The sequence below is a fragment of the Cynocephalus volans genome, chromosome 6, assembly GCF_027409185.1.
Source record: "Cynocephalus volans isolate mCynVol1 chromosome 6, mCynVol1.pri, whole genome shotgun sequence".
In the NCBI taxonomy this organism is placed as follows: Eukaryota; Metazoa; Chordata; class Mammalia; order Dermoptera; family Cynocephalidae; genus Cynocephalus; species Cynocephalus volans.
The window spans coordinates 135,395,786-135,411,976 of NC_084465.1; the positions used below are offsets into that span (position 1 = coordinate 135,395,786).

The 16,191-nt window shown below is 38.0% G+C and overlaps 1 protein-coding gene across 2 annotated transcripts in view; it reads right to left on the reverse strand.

Moving 5' to 3' along the window:
- The window catches only part of ITGA8 (integrin subunit alpha 8), a 179,570-nt gene that overhangs the window by 7,730 nt on the left and 155,649 nt on the right, over positions 1 to 16,191 (reverse strand). For both annotated transcript variants that reach the window (XM_063100573.1, XM_063100572.1), the window contains 2 exons: positions 15,277 to 15,390; positions 3,345 to 3,446 (listed from right to left, as the gene is read on the reverse strand). In XM_063100573.1, the coding sequence (XP_062956643.1) occupies positions 3,345 to 3,446; positions 15,277 to 15,390 (216 nt within the window). The remainder of the gene's footprint in view (positions 1 to 3,344; positions 3,447 to 15,276; positions 15,391 to 16,191) is intronic.

Genomic DNA, 16,191 nt, shown 5'->3' on the forward strand with positions numbered 1-16,191 from the left:
TCACTGACATTTATGATATGTTTTTGTATATTTTGACAAAAAATACCAAGGTGGAAGGAAAAAGCTCCCTTGTATTTACAACTGTAATTAATGTTGACATCTGTATTTATGTATCACAAAATCTTGTGTAAACATATTTTAGTGGGGTTAGAAGACTGTTTTAAATAAATGTACCAAGACACCCTACCTACAGTGCCATTTAGAACAAAATAATAACATGAAGTAGACCAGCTGAGCACACATTTTGACATTTAAATAGCCCCTGTGGGACAAGGAGTCCCCATCATAAATTTGAACTCCAAACAATTGTTTAATATAAGAATTCCATTTTAAGGTGCTGAAGTTTTGCTAACAATTTTGAAAATCAAATGGTTTCACAGTTTATTTATGAGTTTTTAAGTAAGGATTTTCATGAAAATTTTATAACCACCACCTTTGGAACTACGCTAGACAATACTACTCTCTTCTAGATGTAAATGATAGAATCGGATGTTAGTTGCATAATACGTGAATGCCAAGTTCACTGGAGAGCCAAAAAGTGTTCAAATAATTGTATAACATTTTTTCTGCTGCACTGTAAGGATTCAGTGTTCAGTCACGTGCCTTTGAATCATATAACGTTTCCCTCACTTCTGACCAGAAGTGTCACATTGCATGAGAGTTCATTTTTACAAACACAGATACTATGCAAGTAGCAGGTGGGGACTGTTCTTTTCTTCCATATGTAAATCTTACATAGGCCTCAAGAAATGGCTGACTTATGACCATCTTGAAAATGCACAAACTAATCATTCCACATAAGAATCCAGAAAAACAAGCAAAAATTACTCAGTCTCTTTACGAAATGAAGGAACCGAGGGACTTTCTCCAGTAGCAGACTGGAGCTCTGATTAACTCTCAAACTACCTATGCCTACTGATTCTACCACCTTAAAGCAGTTCCCTTCTGCTGGGCTCTTTCAAGAGAAGAAAGACAAGACCCTTGAGAAGAACTCACTATAAAAATGTCAACAAGCTCCAACCAAAATTCTTCTCTCAAATCCAGCCTCTAGTGCATAGCTAACCTTATACTGGCAGGATCTTCTCCAGTTAGTCCAATATTGGGAGACTTGAAAGCGCCTCTGTTCCTAAATGTTTTTTCAATAACCTTTGTATAAATGGTGTGGTAAATCATCTACATCAGACAACGAGATTGTGTGTGTGTGTGCATGCACGCATGCACACACACACACACACACACACACACACACACACACACACGGGTGACAGGACTGGGGGAGGCAACTGTCTGATCATTTTGCAGATCTTTTGAGATGAGTTGAGAACAGCAGGCTGTCACCTGTGACCAGCACAGAAAGATGCAATCCTGTTGACGGAATTGATTGTAACGTGTTTCTGTGATGAAACACGTGCTCAGAGAAAACAAAAAGGCTTAGATTTATCTTCCTTTGAGCTACAAGCCTTTGAACCTCTTTGGATGAACAGTCTATATTAAAAACCCCAAATGTCTGCTTTCTAGGTTGAACATAAATCCAAGCTACAGCAGACATCTCATAAGAGAAAGCAAGGTGGTCTAAATAAAGAAAGATGTGGCAGTGATTGCCTTAAAATACCATCAAGATTACTGAAATATTTTGACTATGCAAATCATAACTGCCATTTCCAATTTGGGCTTACTGAATTTAGCTAGAAAAGGTAAGACATTTTGGGAAGGTTACTAGGATTCATTGAGACTTACTTGTTCTAGGTACAATGCTAGAGCTTTAAATACATAATCTTCTTAATCTTCTTAACAATTCTATCAGGTGCCTGTGGTTAACAGCCTCAGAGATGTAAAGGGACTTCTAGAAGGTTTCCTCATCAGAGATGGGTGGAGTCAGGGTTAAGCCCAGGTGACTCTATGTTGATAGCCTTGGATTTTTCTCTAGGCCTCCCGCCTGTGCTGGAAGTTCTCAACTCTGGTTCCACTGCAGAAGTATCCTTTGCAGGGCTTTTAAAACACAACTGGGCCAGCCCTTGGCTCACTCGGGAGAGTGTGGTGCTGAGAACAGCAAGGTCATGGGTAAGGATCTCATATGGGGATGGCCTGTTAGCTCACTGGGTGACTATGGTGCTGACAACACCAAGTCAAGGGTTAAGATCCCCTTACTGGTCATCTTTTAAGAAAAAAACAAAAAACAAAAAACACAGCCCCTGGGCACCACCCAAGACCTACTCTATCCTGATATTTGGGGTGAGATTTTAGCATGTTTATGTTTCTAAAGTTGCATGTGTGATGATTCTGTTGCATACTCAGGGTTAAAAATCACCTCTCAATGGATTAATTTAATTTAAATTACTAAAAGTAGATTAGGCTAGAAAGATTAAATATTACAATTAGATTTTAAGACCTAGTCTAGCAAGCTGTAACAATAGTATCCATTTATATATCATCTAAAGCAGTGCTTCTCAGACTTTACTGTGCATATGGATGCCCCGATGATTTTGATAAAACGCAGATTCTGACTCATAAGGTCTGGAGTGAGGCCTGTGTCTGTACTTCTAATAATCTCCCAGGTGATGCTGACATGGCTGGGGACCAAGAATTTGGATTGGGGGTTGTAAATATCTGCTGAATGACCAAGAGAAGAAGCTTGAGATTTTAATATTGTTTTACAGAAAACATTTCTCAGAGGTCTCTGATCCCTTCACAGGTAACTGGAAAGGCAGAATTTTGGTAACGGCACCGGGTCATTCCCTCCCATCCATCCTTCCTCCCCTCTGTGTGGCCTTGCCAGGTTGCTGAGGATACCAGAAGTTCTGTGACAGATATTTGGGTGTCAGTAATGTTTAACAGCCTCAATTAAAAAAAAAAAATATTTGATTGAACTGAAGCTCATCATGTACTCTTTCCCCCAGGTGAAAATTACGGTTCCTTGCACGGAAAGGAAAAACAACTGTCCAAAGTCATGCAGCTAGGCTGGTCCATGACCAGCTCTCCTGCAAGAAGAGTTTCTTCCCTTCTGACCTGACTCACTAAGCTGTCCTAAAAGTAAAGAATCAGTTTGGTTTTGTTATAATGATCACTGCTATCTGTACTACTCTGAAACAAAATGGCTTGATTAAAAAATGGTATTAGTCCTGCCCTGTACTTTTTTGGGTAGAAATTTTCATTAGAAATTTAAAAACCAGATCAAAAGGCACTAGGAAATTTCCAGACTGAAATAAGAAAATAGTGATCTGAAGAGAGAAACTTTTCTCAAATCGCCGTAAACACTAAAACCTAGTACAGACTGGACAGTGATTAAAAACAATTATTTCAATTAAATTATTTGTGCCTATAGATATATATTTTCAGATACTCACTGCTATGTTTCCTTCTGGGAGTTTTGCTGGCTGATCTTTATAAGGCATCTTCTTAACTTCAAAGGACACCAGAGATACAAGAGCGTAGGGATCATTTTTTCTCTGAAAGTAAATATATATATTTAAATTTATTCCCTATAAAGATTTTAAAAGTTATATTGGCAGCCACCCAATTGATTTTCATGTTTCCCATCAAAGCAAAATTTCCTCCTTCCTTCTTTTTTCCCCTTTTCTCTTTATTTTACCTTTTCTCTCCCATGCATCCATCCAAACATCTAACCAACCATTCATCCCCTTCCTATTTCTAAAGAAAATCCATCTAATTAATAAAAGACCTGTGAACAGTAAAGTTAAAATAAAACAGAAAATTAGGGTCCTAAAAAGGACTAAGTACAAGGACTGATATAATTACTGCTAGTGAAAGACAGGGAGATATGGTGGATTATAAAATTCTTATTATCTGATAGAGGGAAATATTTTAGGAGAGAGGTACTAAGTTATAAAGAAATGTATCACATTTCATCATATACAGAAGACCTAGGGTTTCTCAGCCTTGGCACTTTGGGGCATTAGCATTTTGGGTTGGATTGGGGAGTTGGTGAGAATCATAAGATTTTAGCATCATTCCTGGCCTCTTCCCATGAGATGTCAATAGCATCTCCCCTCCAGTTTTGACAATCAAAAATGCTAGTTATTGCCAAATGTCTCCTGGGTAGCAAAATTGCCCCAATTAAGAACCACTGGCCTAGAGTGTTTTTGACAGAACTTTTGAGCAAAAGTTCTTTGTTGAATTGGTTCTCATGTTAACTCTTGATTAAAGTCAAAGGTAAAACATTCAAGAGGAACTTGGCAAAGCTGCTTTGAGAACTTAAGCTTCTGTGACTTTCCTCCGTTTAACTCGAGACACTATTAGGTCTACCTAGTACCGTGCTATGTAGCTGGCTCTTGGTGCCTCTTGAGAGCTGATCGTTAAAATTTCAGGAATTTTGAGTGCCAGTTGTTAAACGGAGCCATTATTAAAACTTAAATTATATAAATGTAGACTTAAGTAAATTATATTCTTAAAAAGAAAATATGTACTCAAAATTGAATACTTACTGATTATTTTATTACCTGTTACTTTCATCCATGTTCTTGATGTTATTTAAGTCTACTGTGTCTGTAATCAGAAACTATATAGTGGTGTGCTATGGGGCATCTCTTTCCAGCTCTGTGTTCAGTGATATCATGTTGGGAGCTTGAAATCAACCATGGTAGAGTATTTACCATGGAAACTGGCAAATGCTATGTATCAGAGTTTTGTTTCCCTTGCATAGAGCAGTTTATTAAACATTTACCAGCATATTACCATCTATAACCCAATGTCTGGCCTCAAGAGGCCAGTGCAACAGGTTGTACTGTAATAAATTTATTTAAATATTTTTACAAAGTTTATTTTATTCCCATGGCTGAACTTTCTCTCCCTTCAGTAAATACTGTTTCTTCCACATGAGAAAGACAGGCCATAGTATGCAACTTTTATATACTTAAAGTTACTATATCTTTGGCTTTTTCTTTCCTTCTGTCCCTTTACTCCAGGATAAGTAACTACTCATTGGGAAAAATGCTATTTTGGGTGCTATTTTTCAGATGTTCCGTTCTCTCCTGATATTTCCCTTTTAACTGAAAGTTGGAGTTTTGTTTGTTGATAAATATTTTATGAAATTTGGAAATCTTTGTTCATAAAATCTTGTGTATACTTGGCGATTTCAATTTAATTTCCTTACCACGCTCACTGGTAGACACAGATGAAACTCTAGTAATGAGATTCTGTGTGTAATTATAATTACACACTTGAATGTGTGCCCATGTTCCCAAACCTCCAATGATGAAGTTTTCTTTAATCTCCAAGTTCAATTTAAAAAATTGACAGAAAATCATACTCTCGCTCTTGAAGTCATATCTTTGGTAAACAAATTGTGTGAGAACTACATTCACACATCAAGTCTAGATGGAAAGCTTTTCTCTTATCTGATTCTGCACTTATGAATGTGAAGTTTTCTTAATGCATAATAGATGGGATCAAGAAGGTAGGATATGGAGAAATTTGTTTCTCTAGGGGAATTTTCTTTCACCTCTTTCCTTTACCCCTCCTGCTATTGGCTACAATTCAATTCTTCACATTTTTTATTCCTCACCAATCTTCACTGTTGTTTCCAGTGGTTCACAAACCACTGTGCTTTGCTGAGCTTCAGAAATACCTGGGATAGGCCTCAGAGATTCTGATTCAGTAGGTCTGGGATGAGACTGTATTTTGACATATTTTTTGGAAGTCTCACACTGTTGTTTACTTTCTTATTTTTCTCTATTACTTTTCTTTCCAACTAGATGATACAAAAATGGAAGGTGTATACCATGGAATATAATGTTTATATCTTCCACAGCCCCTCGAACAGTGTGCACAGGGGACCTTAATCAATACTGGATGACTGACCACATGAATGGTGGGTGAATGAACACATCTAATGGTTTGGCCATTTGACAATTCTCCCACCCCAACACCACCCATTTGATAGCACCTCATAAAAGGTTTGATTCTTTCAATTATTGAATTGGACACCCCTCCCTACCCTTTAACTAGATGAGGAAGTTCAGGAAATTGTAAGAAAAGATAGTGATATAAAATAAGAGCTGAAGTTCAGGATAAGGGGTTATTGAGGTGATCTCACTTCTTCTGTCTAATCAATGAAAACCAACACATCCTGGAGTTTGAGCAAAGCAGGTGGTAGGCAAATAGCCTGTAAACACTACAACTCATAGATGAATTTGTTCTTTGTTTTAAATTTATTCTCTAAAAGCAAAGTTTCTTCCACCCTTTGCAGCAAAAAAAAAAAAAAAAAAAAAAGCATCTTTCTCATTAAAAAAAATGCTGTGGAGCTCCAAGGAATGGGAAATGTGGGGTATTAGACCATGATCAGCTGGGTCAGCATCAAAAACACACTAGTCCTGTGGTTGTAGGTCAAAGATGTGGTTTGTAAGTCAATGGTGTGGCACAGGTGAGTATTTAATTCATGAGAAACAATTATGGGCAGAATCATAATATCGATTTCATGTTCAAAGTTGAATGCTCTCAGTTGTGTTCTTTACAAAACAACTATATTATTCTCATGTTGAAATAAATCTCCTCTTCCATTCAGCAATCTACTCACGTAATAGCAATCACTGCCATATTGCAGACAATTAGGATTGAAAAACCAGCTGGGGTTTATATCCCTTGACAATACCTTGGACCTTCATCATGTCCCAGCTAGCTATTAATCTTCAGAAAATGTCCTTTTCTTCTGTCATTACTGTGTCATTTAAACCGTAGTTTGTAGCCCACTGGCTGCCTCTATTAGGTACTCTTGCACAATGATTTGTTTATGGGCATGGTGCTAATAAAAGCTACAGAGTTGACAACAAATAGGAGAGTGAGGCTTTGAGTCGCTTAAATACCAGGTGCATCTGGCAATGTCAAAAGCTCTCCGTCGCCCATTTTCTGGCTGTTTAGTTCCTTCTGAATAATTATTTTTAAGCATATATTCATTTTATGAGCCCATGTTTACCAGAAACCAAGCCTTCTGAGATAGAAATCAAGCCTTCTGAGGTGACAAAAATCTCAGCAGTTATCGGTAAAACTTTCAATTGCAGAGCAACAATCAGAACAGGGCATCATTTAAGATTAACGTCAATAAAATCTTTTCCTGACCAGTTCGCACGTTCAACACATGAACACAAACAAATATAATGCAGCAAGTCACATCAACCAAGAATTGCTAACTTTCTAGCCTGGATTAGGAAGGTGGAAAAACGTTCACCTCTTGCTGGGTTGTGTGATGAAACTATTAAAAGAGCACAATATACAGTATATTCTTAGGGGGAGAGAGAGAGAAAGAGAGAGAGGGAGCATGAACGAGAGCAATAATTCATTCCTCCTTGGTATTTCACTTCCAAGACTGAAATAAGTAGAAACTGGGGAAGTACAAAAATTTGAGCTAAGGATAGGGGTAAACACATGGTGACTTGTGCCACTCTCTCCCCTATCTCTGAGAGGGACTCTTTTCCCTGGAAGGGCTTCACAGTGTCATTACAGATGGTTCTGGTCTCCCACTACTTGGGCTAAATATTTATTGTCTTGAAAGTCCCTCAGTTACTGTTGACTTCTTCTTTTAACAGGAAAATGAAGGTGTAATGTTCTCCCCATTGGCCTCCTGCTGAAATAGAATGTTATGCAGAGAACTGAAGCATGCGGGCTAAGATAATCATTTCCCCCTGGACTGCGGTGTTGTAATGATACGAGTTCTGCTTCACTAAAAAGTTGTTCTTCCTCATCTCAGTAGGAAGCGATGCTCCACGGAACAGGAGGAATGCACGATTGTCATTTAGACTGTATGGGCTTGGAAATTCATTAAGAATTTTGAATTCTTTTCCCACTCTTAGATCAAACAGTAATAGCCGAAAAGCAGGGTGACCATAAGCAAACTGATGAAATGCAAGGGGTTCAGTCATTTCCTGGTTATTTAGTTAAAAAATTATGTAGTTACAAAAACCGGAACTCTCTATTATTTATGAAAAGTGGAATCTAATTTGAAAAGAACGATCACAATTTTCAAATTTATGACAATTTTAAGGTGTTAAAATGACATAAGTTTTGTTGTTCAGTCTTTAAAGAAACCGTAGTGCTCATAAATGTATGCCAACAAAATAATGAAATGATAAAAGACTCAGATGGCCATTTATTATTAGGATACTACTAAGTGGATTCTCTGAATTATTATACTGTTAAAATAAGCTTTTTCTTGAACTCAGAAATGTTTTTTATCTGAAGTTCCAAAGCCCATGTTTTTTTTATCTGAAGTTTACAGGTCTTTATGAAAGACCCTCAGGAAATCATCTGACACTTTTGTGTGAAGTTTTTTTTTTTTTTTTTTTTTTAAACTTTTCCTTAGAAGGCAAGGGAATGAACAGACTAATTATGAAGTAAATTATACAAGGATCTATGTGTAGCATACCTGGAAGATGAACTGTACTCATAGATGTAGAATATTTTGCAAAGCCTCTTGGGAGTGTGTGCTTGCTTTTAATGTATGTTTCAGCTACAGAATAGAGAGAAACTTACCTCTTATTTTCTCAGAGTGGGAAGGAATTTGTGACTGGCTCTGATCATGGAACCTGCCTCAGATGAGAAAACAGGGTTATGACTGTATGTCACTAAGGGTCTCTAGTCTCTTGTCTCAGCAGGGAAAATAAAAGGGATCAAAATATCCCATCCCTTTCAATTTGTTCCCTGGTTGTGTCCAAGGAGGGTGGCTGTGGTTTGCAGGTAACATTTTTCATGACTGCTCCCCCCAATTAAGTCTGAATAAATCATGCCAGCTTTGGGGAAAGGGCTCTTGCACTGCTTAGACTTCTGAAGCTCTCTTCCCCTTGGAAGAGGGCTGGAAGCAGCGACAGTAAGACCTAACAGTGCTGGTGATCATTTTGAGCAGGGAATAAAGCGACTATAATGACCCTTCGGATTTGTCTCTGCCCTCTGGAATCCTGAATTGTCTGCCTCATTGTACTGAAAAGCATCAAATTAGGGTGTGGCTCAGAGGAGAGACAGCCTAATTTTTGTCAATCTTAAAACACTAAAGTTTTCTCTTCTGTTTGGAAACCTCGTCATTGTAACCTGGAGAGTCTCCATTTAAGAGAAGTAGAAGGAAATGCTCCCCTCTGCCAGAAAAGCAAGAAGTCTTTGCTAACCTCACTTCACCAGTGAGAACTGGCAGTTTGAGAGCAGGCTGAGGTGTGGCTCCTTCTTTTGGGAGGAGAGCCAAATGTCATAACAAAAACAGCTGGCTGGTTTGCTCAGTTGGTTAGAGTGTGGTGCTGGTAATACCAAGGTCCACAGTTTGATCCCTGTACTGGTCAGATGCCAAAAAAGTAAACAAACAAACAAACAAAACTCAAAACCAATCATGAGCCAAAGCTTGTCACTGAAGACCCTTCCAATAAGCTAGATGGCTGGGCATAGACGTTAGTATAGCTGTGGCCATGAATTCAGCTGTGCTTTTTACATGTCAAAACAACCCGTCAAAGTGGCAGTACCAGAGACCCCAGAACAAGGCACTGAAATTGTTTCCCTCTCCCCAGAAATCCTTAACATAACCCCACAAGTTTTTTTTCCTTTGTGTATAGCAGAATTTCCATGTTTTATTTGCTAGCAGTTCCCAATCCCAAAGTTTACTTGTCTGGTTCATGCTTCTATCGAAGCTTTGAAGTACAGCCAGCTCATTTTGCTTCTTGGTATGAATATCACATCATTTTGCTGTCTTTACTGGCTAGTTGGAGAGCAGGAGGCTGTTGTGTTTATTCAACATTGCACTTGGTAAAAAGTTAATTCTTGATAAAGGTTTTGCCTTTTGAGGTGGTAGATGACACTGTCACGAGGCACGGGGCCTCATTATTACTTTACGAGGGAATGTAACAAATGTCACAAAGGTAATGTTCAACACAGCTCAGGTCTGCATTCACAGAGATGACAACTGATGATCTGATCTAATCCTTACACTGTGAAGGGAAATATACTTCCCTAAAGTCTTAAAACAGTGCTGTCTAATAGAAATTTCTTCAGTGACAGAAATGATCTTTATCTACACAGCCCAGACAAAGCTGTTGACTGGAGTGGGTTGAATACTGCGCCCCAAATTCATGTTCATGTAGCATCTCAGTAGCCATGAACTGTGATTCTTGAATATTTGAAATGTGATTAGTGAGACTGAGGAAATAAGATTTTATTATTTAAATTGAAATACTTTAAATGTAAATAGCCACATGTGGCTATTACTATTGTATTGGACAGTACAATTCAATATTTATAAGATGTTTTCTTTACTGGATTCTGAAAGGGCATGTTATGCAATTTATATATCCTTGAAGAAGTTATGAAACTTTAATACATGGTATTTAAAAAATCTCTACAGATTGGTTATAGTAATCGTATACCATTTATAGTAATTTATAACATAGGTGTTATGATTTAGCAATCTGTAGTATAGCAATTATGATACAAAATCTACAGTAGGCAGTTATATAGTAATCTCTAGTTCAGCAGTATAGCATAGTAATATACATAGTACAAAAGCTTAAGATCCCCCATCTTACTAGCCATGTGACCTTGGGAAGGCCACCTAATCTGAGTCTCATCTGTAAGATTCAGTTGATAATAATAGTACACATCCCATGGGATTGCTGTAAGAGTTAAATGACTAATTCATATACAAACATTTATAAATTGTCCCTCACTCAATAGCAACCTGGCTATTTGCAGACAGACCAATCTCTTTGGAAGAGGTGGCTGGCTGTTCTCTAAGTTTTGAGAACTATTTAGATATAGTCTGTTCTGAGTCAACTGATGTGTCAACACAGTGCAGAAGACTATTAATAAAGCACATAGAGTTATTGACGACTTAAGCTAAGTAGAATAAACATCATAAATGACTTACTAGAAGAAGTCCCATGTGAGCTGCCCATAGAACCAGTGAACTTTTTAGTCCAATCCGTTCATTTTGCAAATGAGGAAATTGAGCCCCATAAAAGTTAAGTGCCTTGAACACAGCCAGACAGGAATGGAAGTGAGTTTCTGTTTCCTGACCCAGTGCCCACAAAAGACAGAGAACAGAGAAAACAGACTCTGTTTCATTTAAATCAGGGTCATTGCTCCCAGCACTTGATTTTAATGTGTCTGTAGTTTTTACACATCACTTTGCTAATAGGCAATTTTCACACATGAATGCGTGTATATAAAATTCACAAACATGCTCACCCATATGTTCACACATAAACTTTTGCCAGCATTTGCCAAAACTACAGGAGCATCTATACTGACTTTGTTCTGGTTCAAAATTTTGCCCGAGATTTTAGTGATGATGTGTCTGAGAGCAGGTGGAAACCGGATGTAGTGAACAGAAAGAAAAGAGTCATAACAAAAATGACTTAAACCTTAATTAATTACTTCCTCCCTATACTGCAAAGCTTAGAGAAGTGTTCTAGGAAGCATATTTACTAGATTAAAAAAAATTATTACAATATCGTGGCAACATGGAATAAGGCTTTGCCAGTGGAGATGTAAGGCTGTTAATCGTGGTGGGTTGAATGACGCCCCCCCCCCCCAAATTCATGTCCATCTAGAATCTCATAATATGACCTTACGTGGAATGAGGGCCTTTACATATAAAATTGAGATAAGGTCTAAAATGAGGTTATATTGGGATTAGGTGGGCTCTAAATCCAATGAGAGTATCCTCCTAAGAGACAAAAAGGAAGACACAAGGACACACAGATGGTGATAATGAAGACGGAGGGAGGGACTGGAGTGATGTGTCTACCAAGGATTACTGGCACCCACTAGAAGCTAGGAGAAGGCCTGAGATGGTTCGTCTCTCAGAGTCTCCGGAAAGAACCAACTCTGCCAACTCCTTGGTTTTGGACTTCTCGCATTTTGAACTGTGAGAGAATAAATTTCTGGTGTTTTAAGCCACTCAATGTGTGGTAGTTTGTTATGTCAGCCCTAGGAAACAAATATGTTGATCATGATAATATAACTTATTCCTACTTTCCATCTGACCAGAGAAAAACAAAGGATTTACAGTTCTCCTTGAGATAAACTTTATCTAAAAGTAGGAAATTAAGAATTGGTTAATGTATCTGCAGTTGCCAGCCTCTAAGGTGGTCCCCAGTGTGTCCTGCTCCCTGGTGTTCACACCCTTGTATGAGCCCTTCCCATAGGTACCAGGGCTGATATGTGTAAACAATAGGATATTGTGGAAGTGACAGAATGTGACTTCCAAGGCTAGGTTATAAAAGACATAAAAGCTTTCCTCTGTCTTGGCTCATTAGTTTGGGGGAAGCTAGTTGCCATGTTGGGAGGATACTCAAGCATCGCTGTGGGGAGGTCCACATAGCAAGGATCTAATGCTGCCTGCCAACAGAAGCACTAACCTACCAAGCATGTCCCTGAGCCATCCTGTAATGATACCCCAGCCCCAGTCCAACCTTCAGATGACTGCAGCTGCAGCCCCAGCTCACATCTCTACTCTAACCTCATGAAAGACACTGAACCAGAATCACCAGCTAAGCTGTAGCCAGATCCCTGACTCTCAGAGTGAGAGGATGAATGCTTATTGCTTTAAGTTGCTAGGTTTTGAGGAAATTTGCTATGTGGCAATAGGCAATTAACACAGTGACTAAAATAGAACTCTTGGTTTCCTCTCCTAAAACAGTTTCCCCCAAGTCTTCCTCACCATTTGGCTTAGGCAAAAAACCCTAGAGTCATTCTTGACTTCTCTCTATCCCTCATTCTCTTATGGTAAATTCAATAAGTACTGTTGGTTTCTCCTCCGAAATAAAATCCTGAATCATACCTTGTCTCACTGGAGCCACTGTTCTGCCCCAGTTTAATCCACCATCTTTCACTCCTGGACTACGGCAGTAGCTTCCAAATGGTCTCAGTGCTGCCAATATTGCCCTTTAAAAGCTGTCTTACTGAATATTGAGTTAACATAAATCATCCTTTATAACATAAGGTGGTAGGAAAAAAATTGAAGATGAGCATTTGCTTGTCTACTGTTGACTTTAATCAAATATTACTAGTACTTTTGAAACATTCTCTTGGAATGGCCCAGACCACAGGAAACTAACTATTTTTCTAAATTTTGTGCTTTCATTTCTATGTTTTTTCTCTAAAGTTTTACCAATGTCCTGCCTGTTTTTGAACTTTATATACATGGAATCGTACTTGACTTGCCTTTTAAAGTCAATATTATGTTACTGAGATTCATCTGTATTAATGTGTCCAATCCATTCCTTTTTACTGCTGTATAGTATTCCACTGTTAGACTATGCATCAATTGGTTTATTCAGTCTTGTTCTTTTAAAAGCATCATTATTATTACATTACTTCCTAGCTTAATCTCCTTCATGGCTTTCTATTGTACTTACAATGAAATCCAGGCTTCTTTCCGTGGCATGTAATTCCTTGCTATTTCTCTGTCTCATCTTTCTTGTTCTTTGAACTTGTCGAAAGTGTTCTGACCTCAGGGCCTTTGCACTGCAGGTTGTTTTGCCTGGACCTCTGCCTACAGGGCTTCCCATGACTCAGTCTCAGCCCCAGGTCCCTTCCTGACAGTACTCTTCTGTGCCCACCCCACCTACAGAAGCAGCCCCCTTCCCAACTCTTCATCCCTTCTTTTTTCACTTCTTCATGGCACTCATCTCAGTCTAAAGTTATCCCCTGTGTCTATTTATCTGCTAATTTCCTGACTCCTCCACTGAGATCATAGCTCTGTGAAGGTAGGTGCTATGTCTGTTTTGTCGACTGCTATTTTTCCTATAACAAGTACCTGAAGCAGTGCCTGCCACATAGTAGCTGCTCTGTAAATATTTATCAAATGAATGAATAAATAATGATTTGACTAAAAAAAGAAAAATCAAATTGGACACTGTACTTCTCCTGAGGTCAGTGGTTCAGAACTTTGTCCCCAGAGGACATTGGCAGTGTCTGAAGACATTTTTGGTGTTACAGCTAAGGAGGGGACTGCTACGGACTTCTAGGACGTAGAGGCCAGGGCTGCTGCTAAACAATCAGAATGCACAGGACAGCCCCCACCAACAAAGAATGATCCAGTCTAAAATGTCAATAGTACTGAGGTTGAGAAGCCCTGCCTTAGGTTAAAAAAATAAATAAATAAATAAATAAATAGAAAGAAAAAGAAACAAAAGAAGAAAGGAGGTTTTACAACAACCTTTTTAAAAAATAACTTTAATTTTCCTCGTGTTTATTTTAGAAAGAAAATTAAATAAGACTTGAGACCATAGAAATATTTTTAAGTCACAGAAAATGTGAAAATCTACAAAAGATTTGCCTAGATCTTTTACAAATCTAGGTACAAAATTCTATATTTATAGCTAGACTCAAAAGGATTTTACCATTTGATTTTCTATGGCACAATGAACCTAATGAGTTTTTTTAGTAGTTAAAATATGGGCAAGAATGCACAGACATGGTAGGAATTTTACCTTAGGATGGATATCTTTTTTTAATCCTCTATAAACAATAAGGTCATAACGAAGTCAGTCAAATAAATGACCTTCATAACGAAGGTCATTCAAATAAATAGATCTTTCCAAAAGGAAAATTTTATTTTCTTAGTATAAAAGAGGCTTTAAATTTTTAAAATGCACACAACTGGTGAAATTACCCTTGGCAGTGGGAGGTGCCGCCATACAGATAAAGCAAAGCAGTGAGCCATCTACAAACCCTGGGCATCTGAAACTTTGCTGGCATGCTGTCCTGGTTGAAGCCCACACTGCAGGGCCACCTGACAAAAGGAACTTTCTAGAAAAATCTCCTCTTTCCCTTCCAAATTGACTTCTATTTTTACTTTTCTGGACATATGGCTTGAATTGTGTTCTTGTACTCACTGTCCTTTTATTGACTAACATGTTCCTGAGGAACTACTCTGTGCCTGGCACTGGGCATATAGCAGTGAGCTCAATACACTTGTGTGAATCTAAGTTAGTGTCTGAAGATTGTAGGGATTCAGGACCTTTAAGTTGTCTTCACCTGCTGGGAAAGATGACTAATTGATCTTGGCTTAACTACTTCACAGAAATTTCCTTTAGAATATTTTAAACTTATAACCTTAAAACTTTTAAACATACAAATTTTAAAAAATGAAGAAATTTTTAAAATTAAAAAATCTAAAATTTAAAGATATACAAATTTAAAAATTAAAAAATCTAAATTAAACACATTTAAATAAAAAACATTTTTTTAAAAAAAAATTTTAAATCCTTTTAAAAAGCTTTCCTGCTCAGCTTTTGAGAAGAGGTTCCCTGTGAGTGGTGTGCAGGTGCTCGTGTTTTTTATTACCTGGAGGAAGGTCTGGGCCCACAATCGTGATCTCACTTTCAGGACAGCACTTTCTCCTCCTCCTAGTCGTCCCACTGCACAGGAGATTTGTAAACACTCGATATTTGTACAATTCTGCAAAAAAAAAAACAGCAGTAGGGGCGCATAAGTGTCTAAATTGTGGTAGAGAATCAACACCGAAGTCAGTTTATTGACATTTTATTTCCTCAGCATTCATCACCTTATCCATAAATTATTAATTTAAATAAAGAACAATACTTTGGAACAACCAAGAAAGTACAGTTTAGTGGGAATGATGCATCAAATTTAGGGGTAATGGAGAAATAAAATGGTACACAAAATACAACATAAAATTTAAGCTCTTTTCTAAGGATCTTAAAACAATCTCTCTGCAGCAACAACTGAATTGTTCTGTTTATTTTCTCAGCACTGGGCAAGACATTTCTTATAGATATTCCCAATCCCGATGCTGGATTGAGCAAGTCTGGAAGGGGTCACAGAGGAAGCCCCTGAGGATATTATCCTAAAGATACATATTACTGACCCACTGACAAGCATTTGTCCCATAACATTCTGCTCTCTGTCTAAACTACCTCCTGGCTGTAAAGCAGGCCCTCCGAAAACCATTAGGCTATTTTAAAATCAATTTCTAGAGCTGCCCAATGTACAATGGGCAACCTTTAATTACGAAATGCATGTTTGTGGAAGGTATTCATGATGATGACATTCTGTCTATCAAATTGTATTTTCGATTGGATCCCAGCATGGAAATAAATGAATGCATTACAACCCATTGTCTGTGAGCCATGCACAGAACGATACATCCCTAATTGTACTCCTTCCCTGATTTAAATTTGTCTTGTGGGCTATGCTCATACATTCATCATGTCTCAAGCACTAGGCACTGGCCTATTG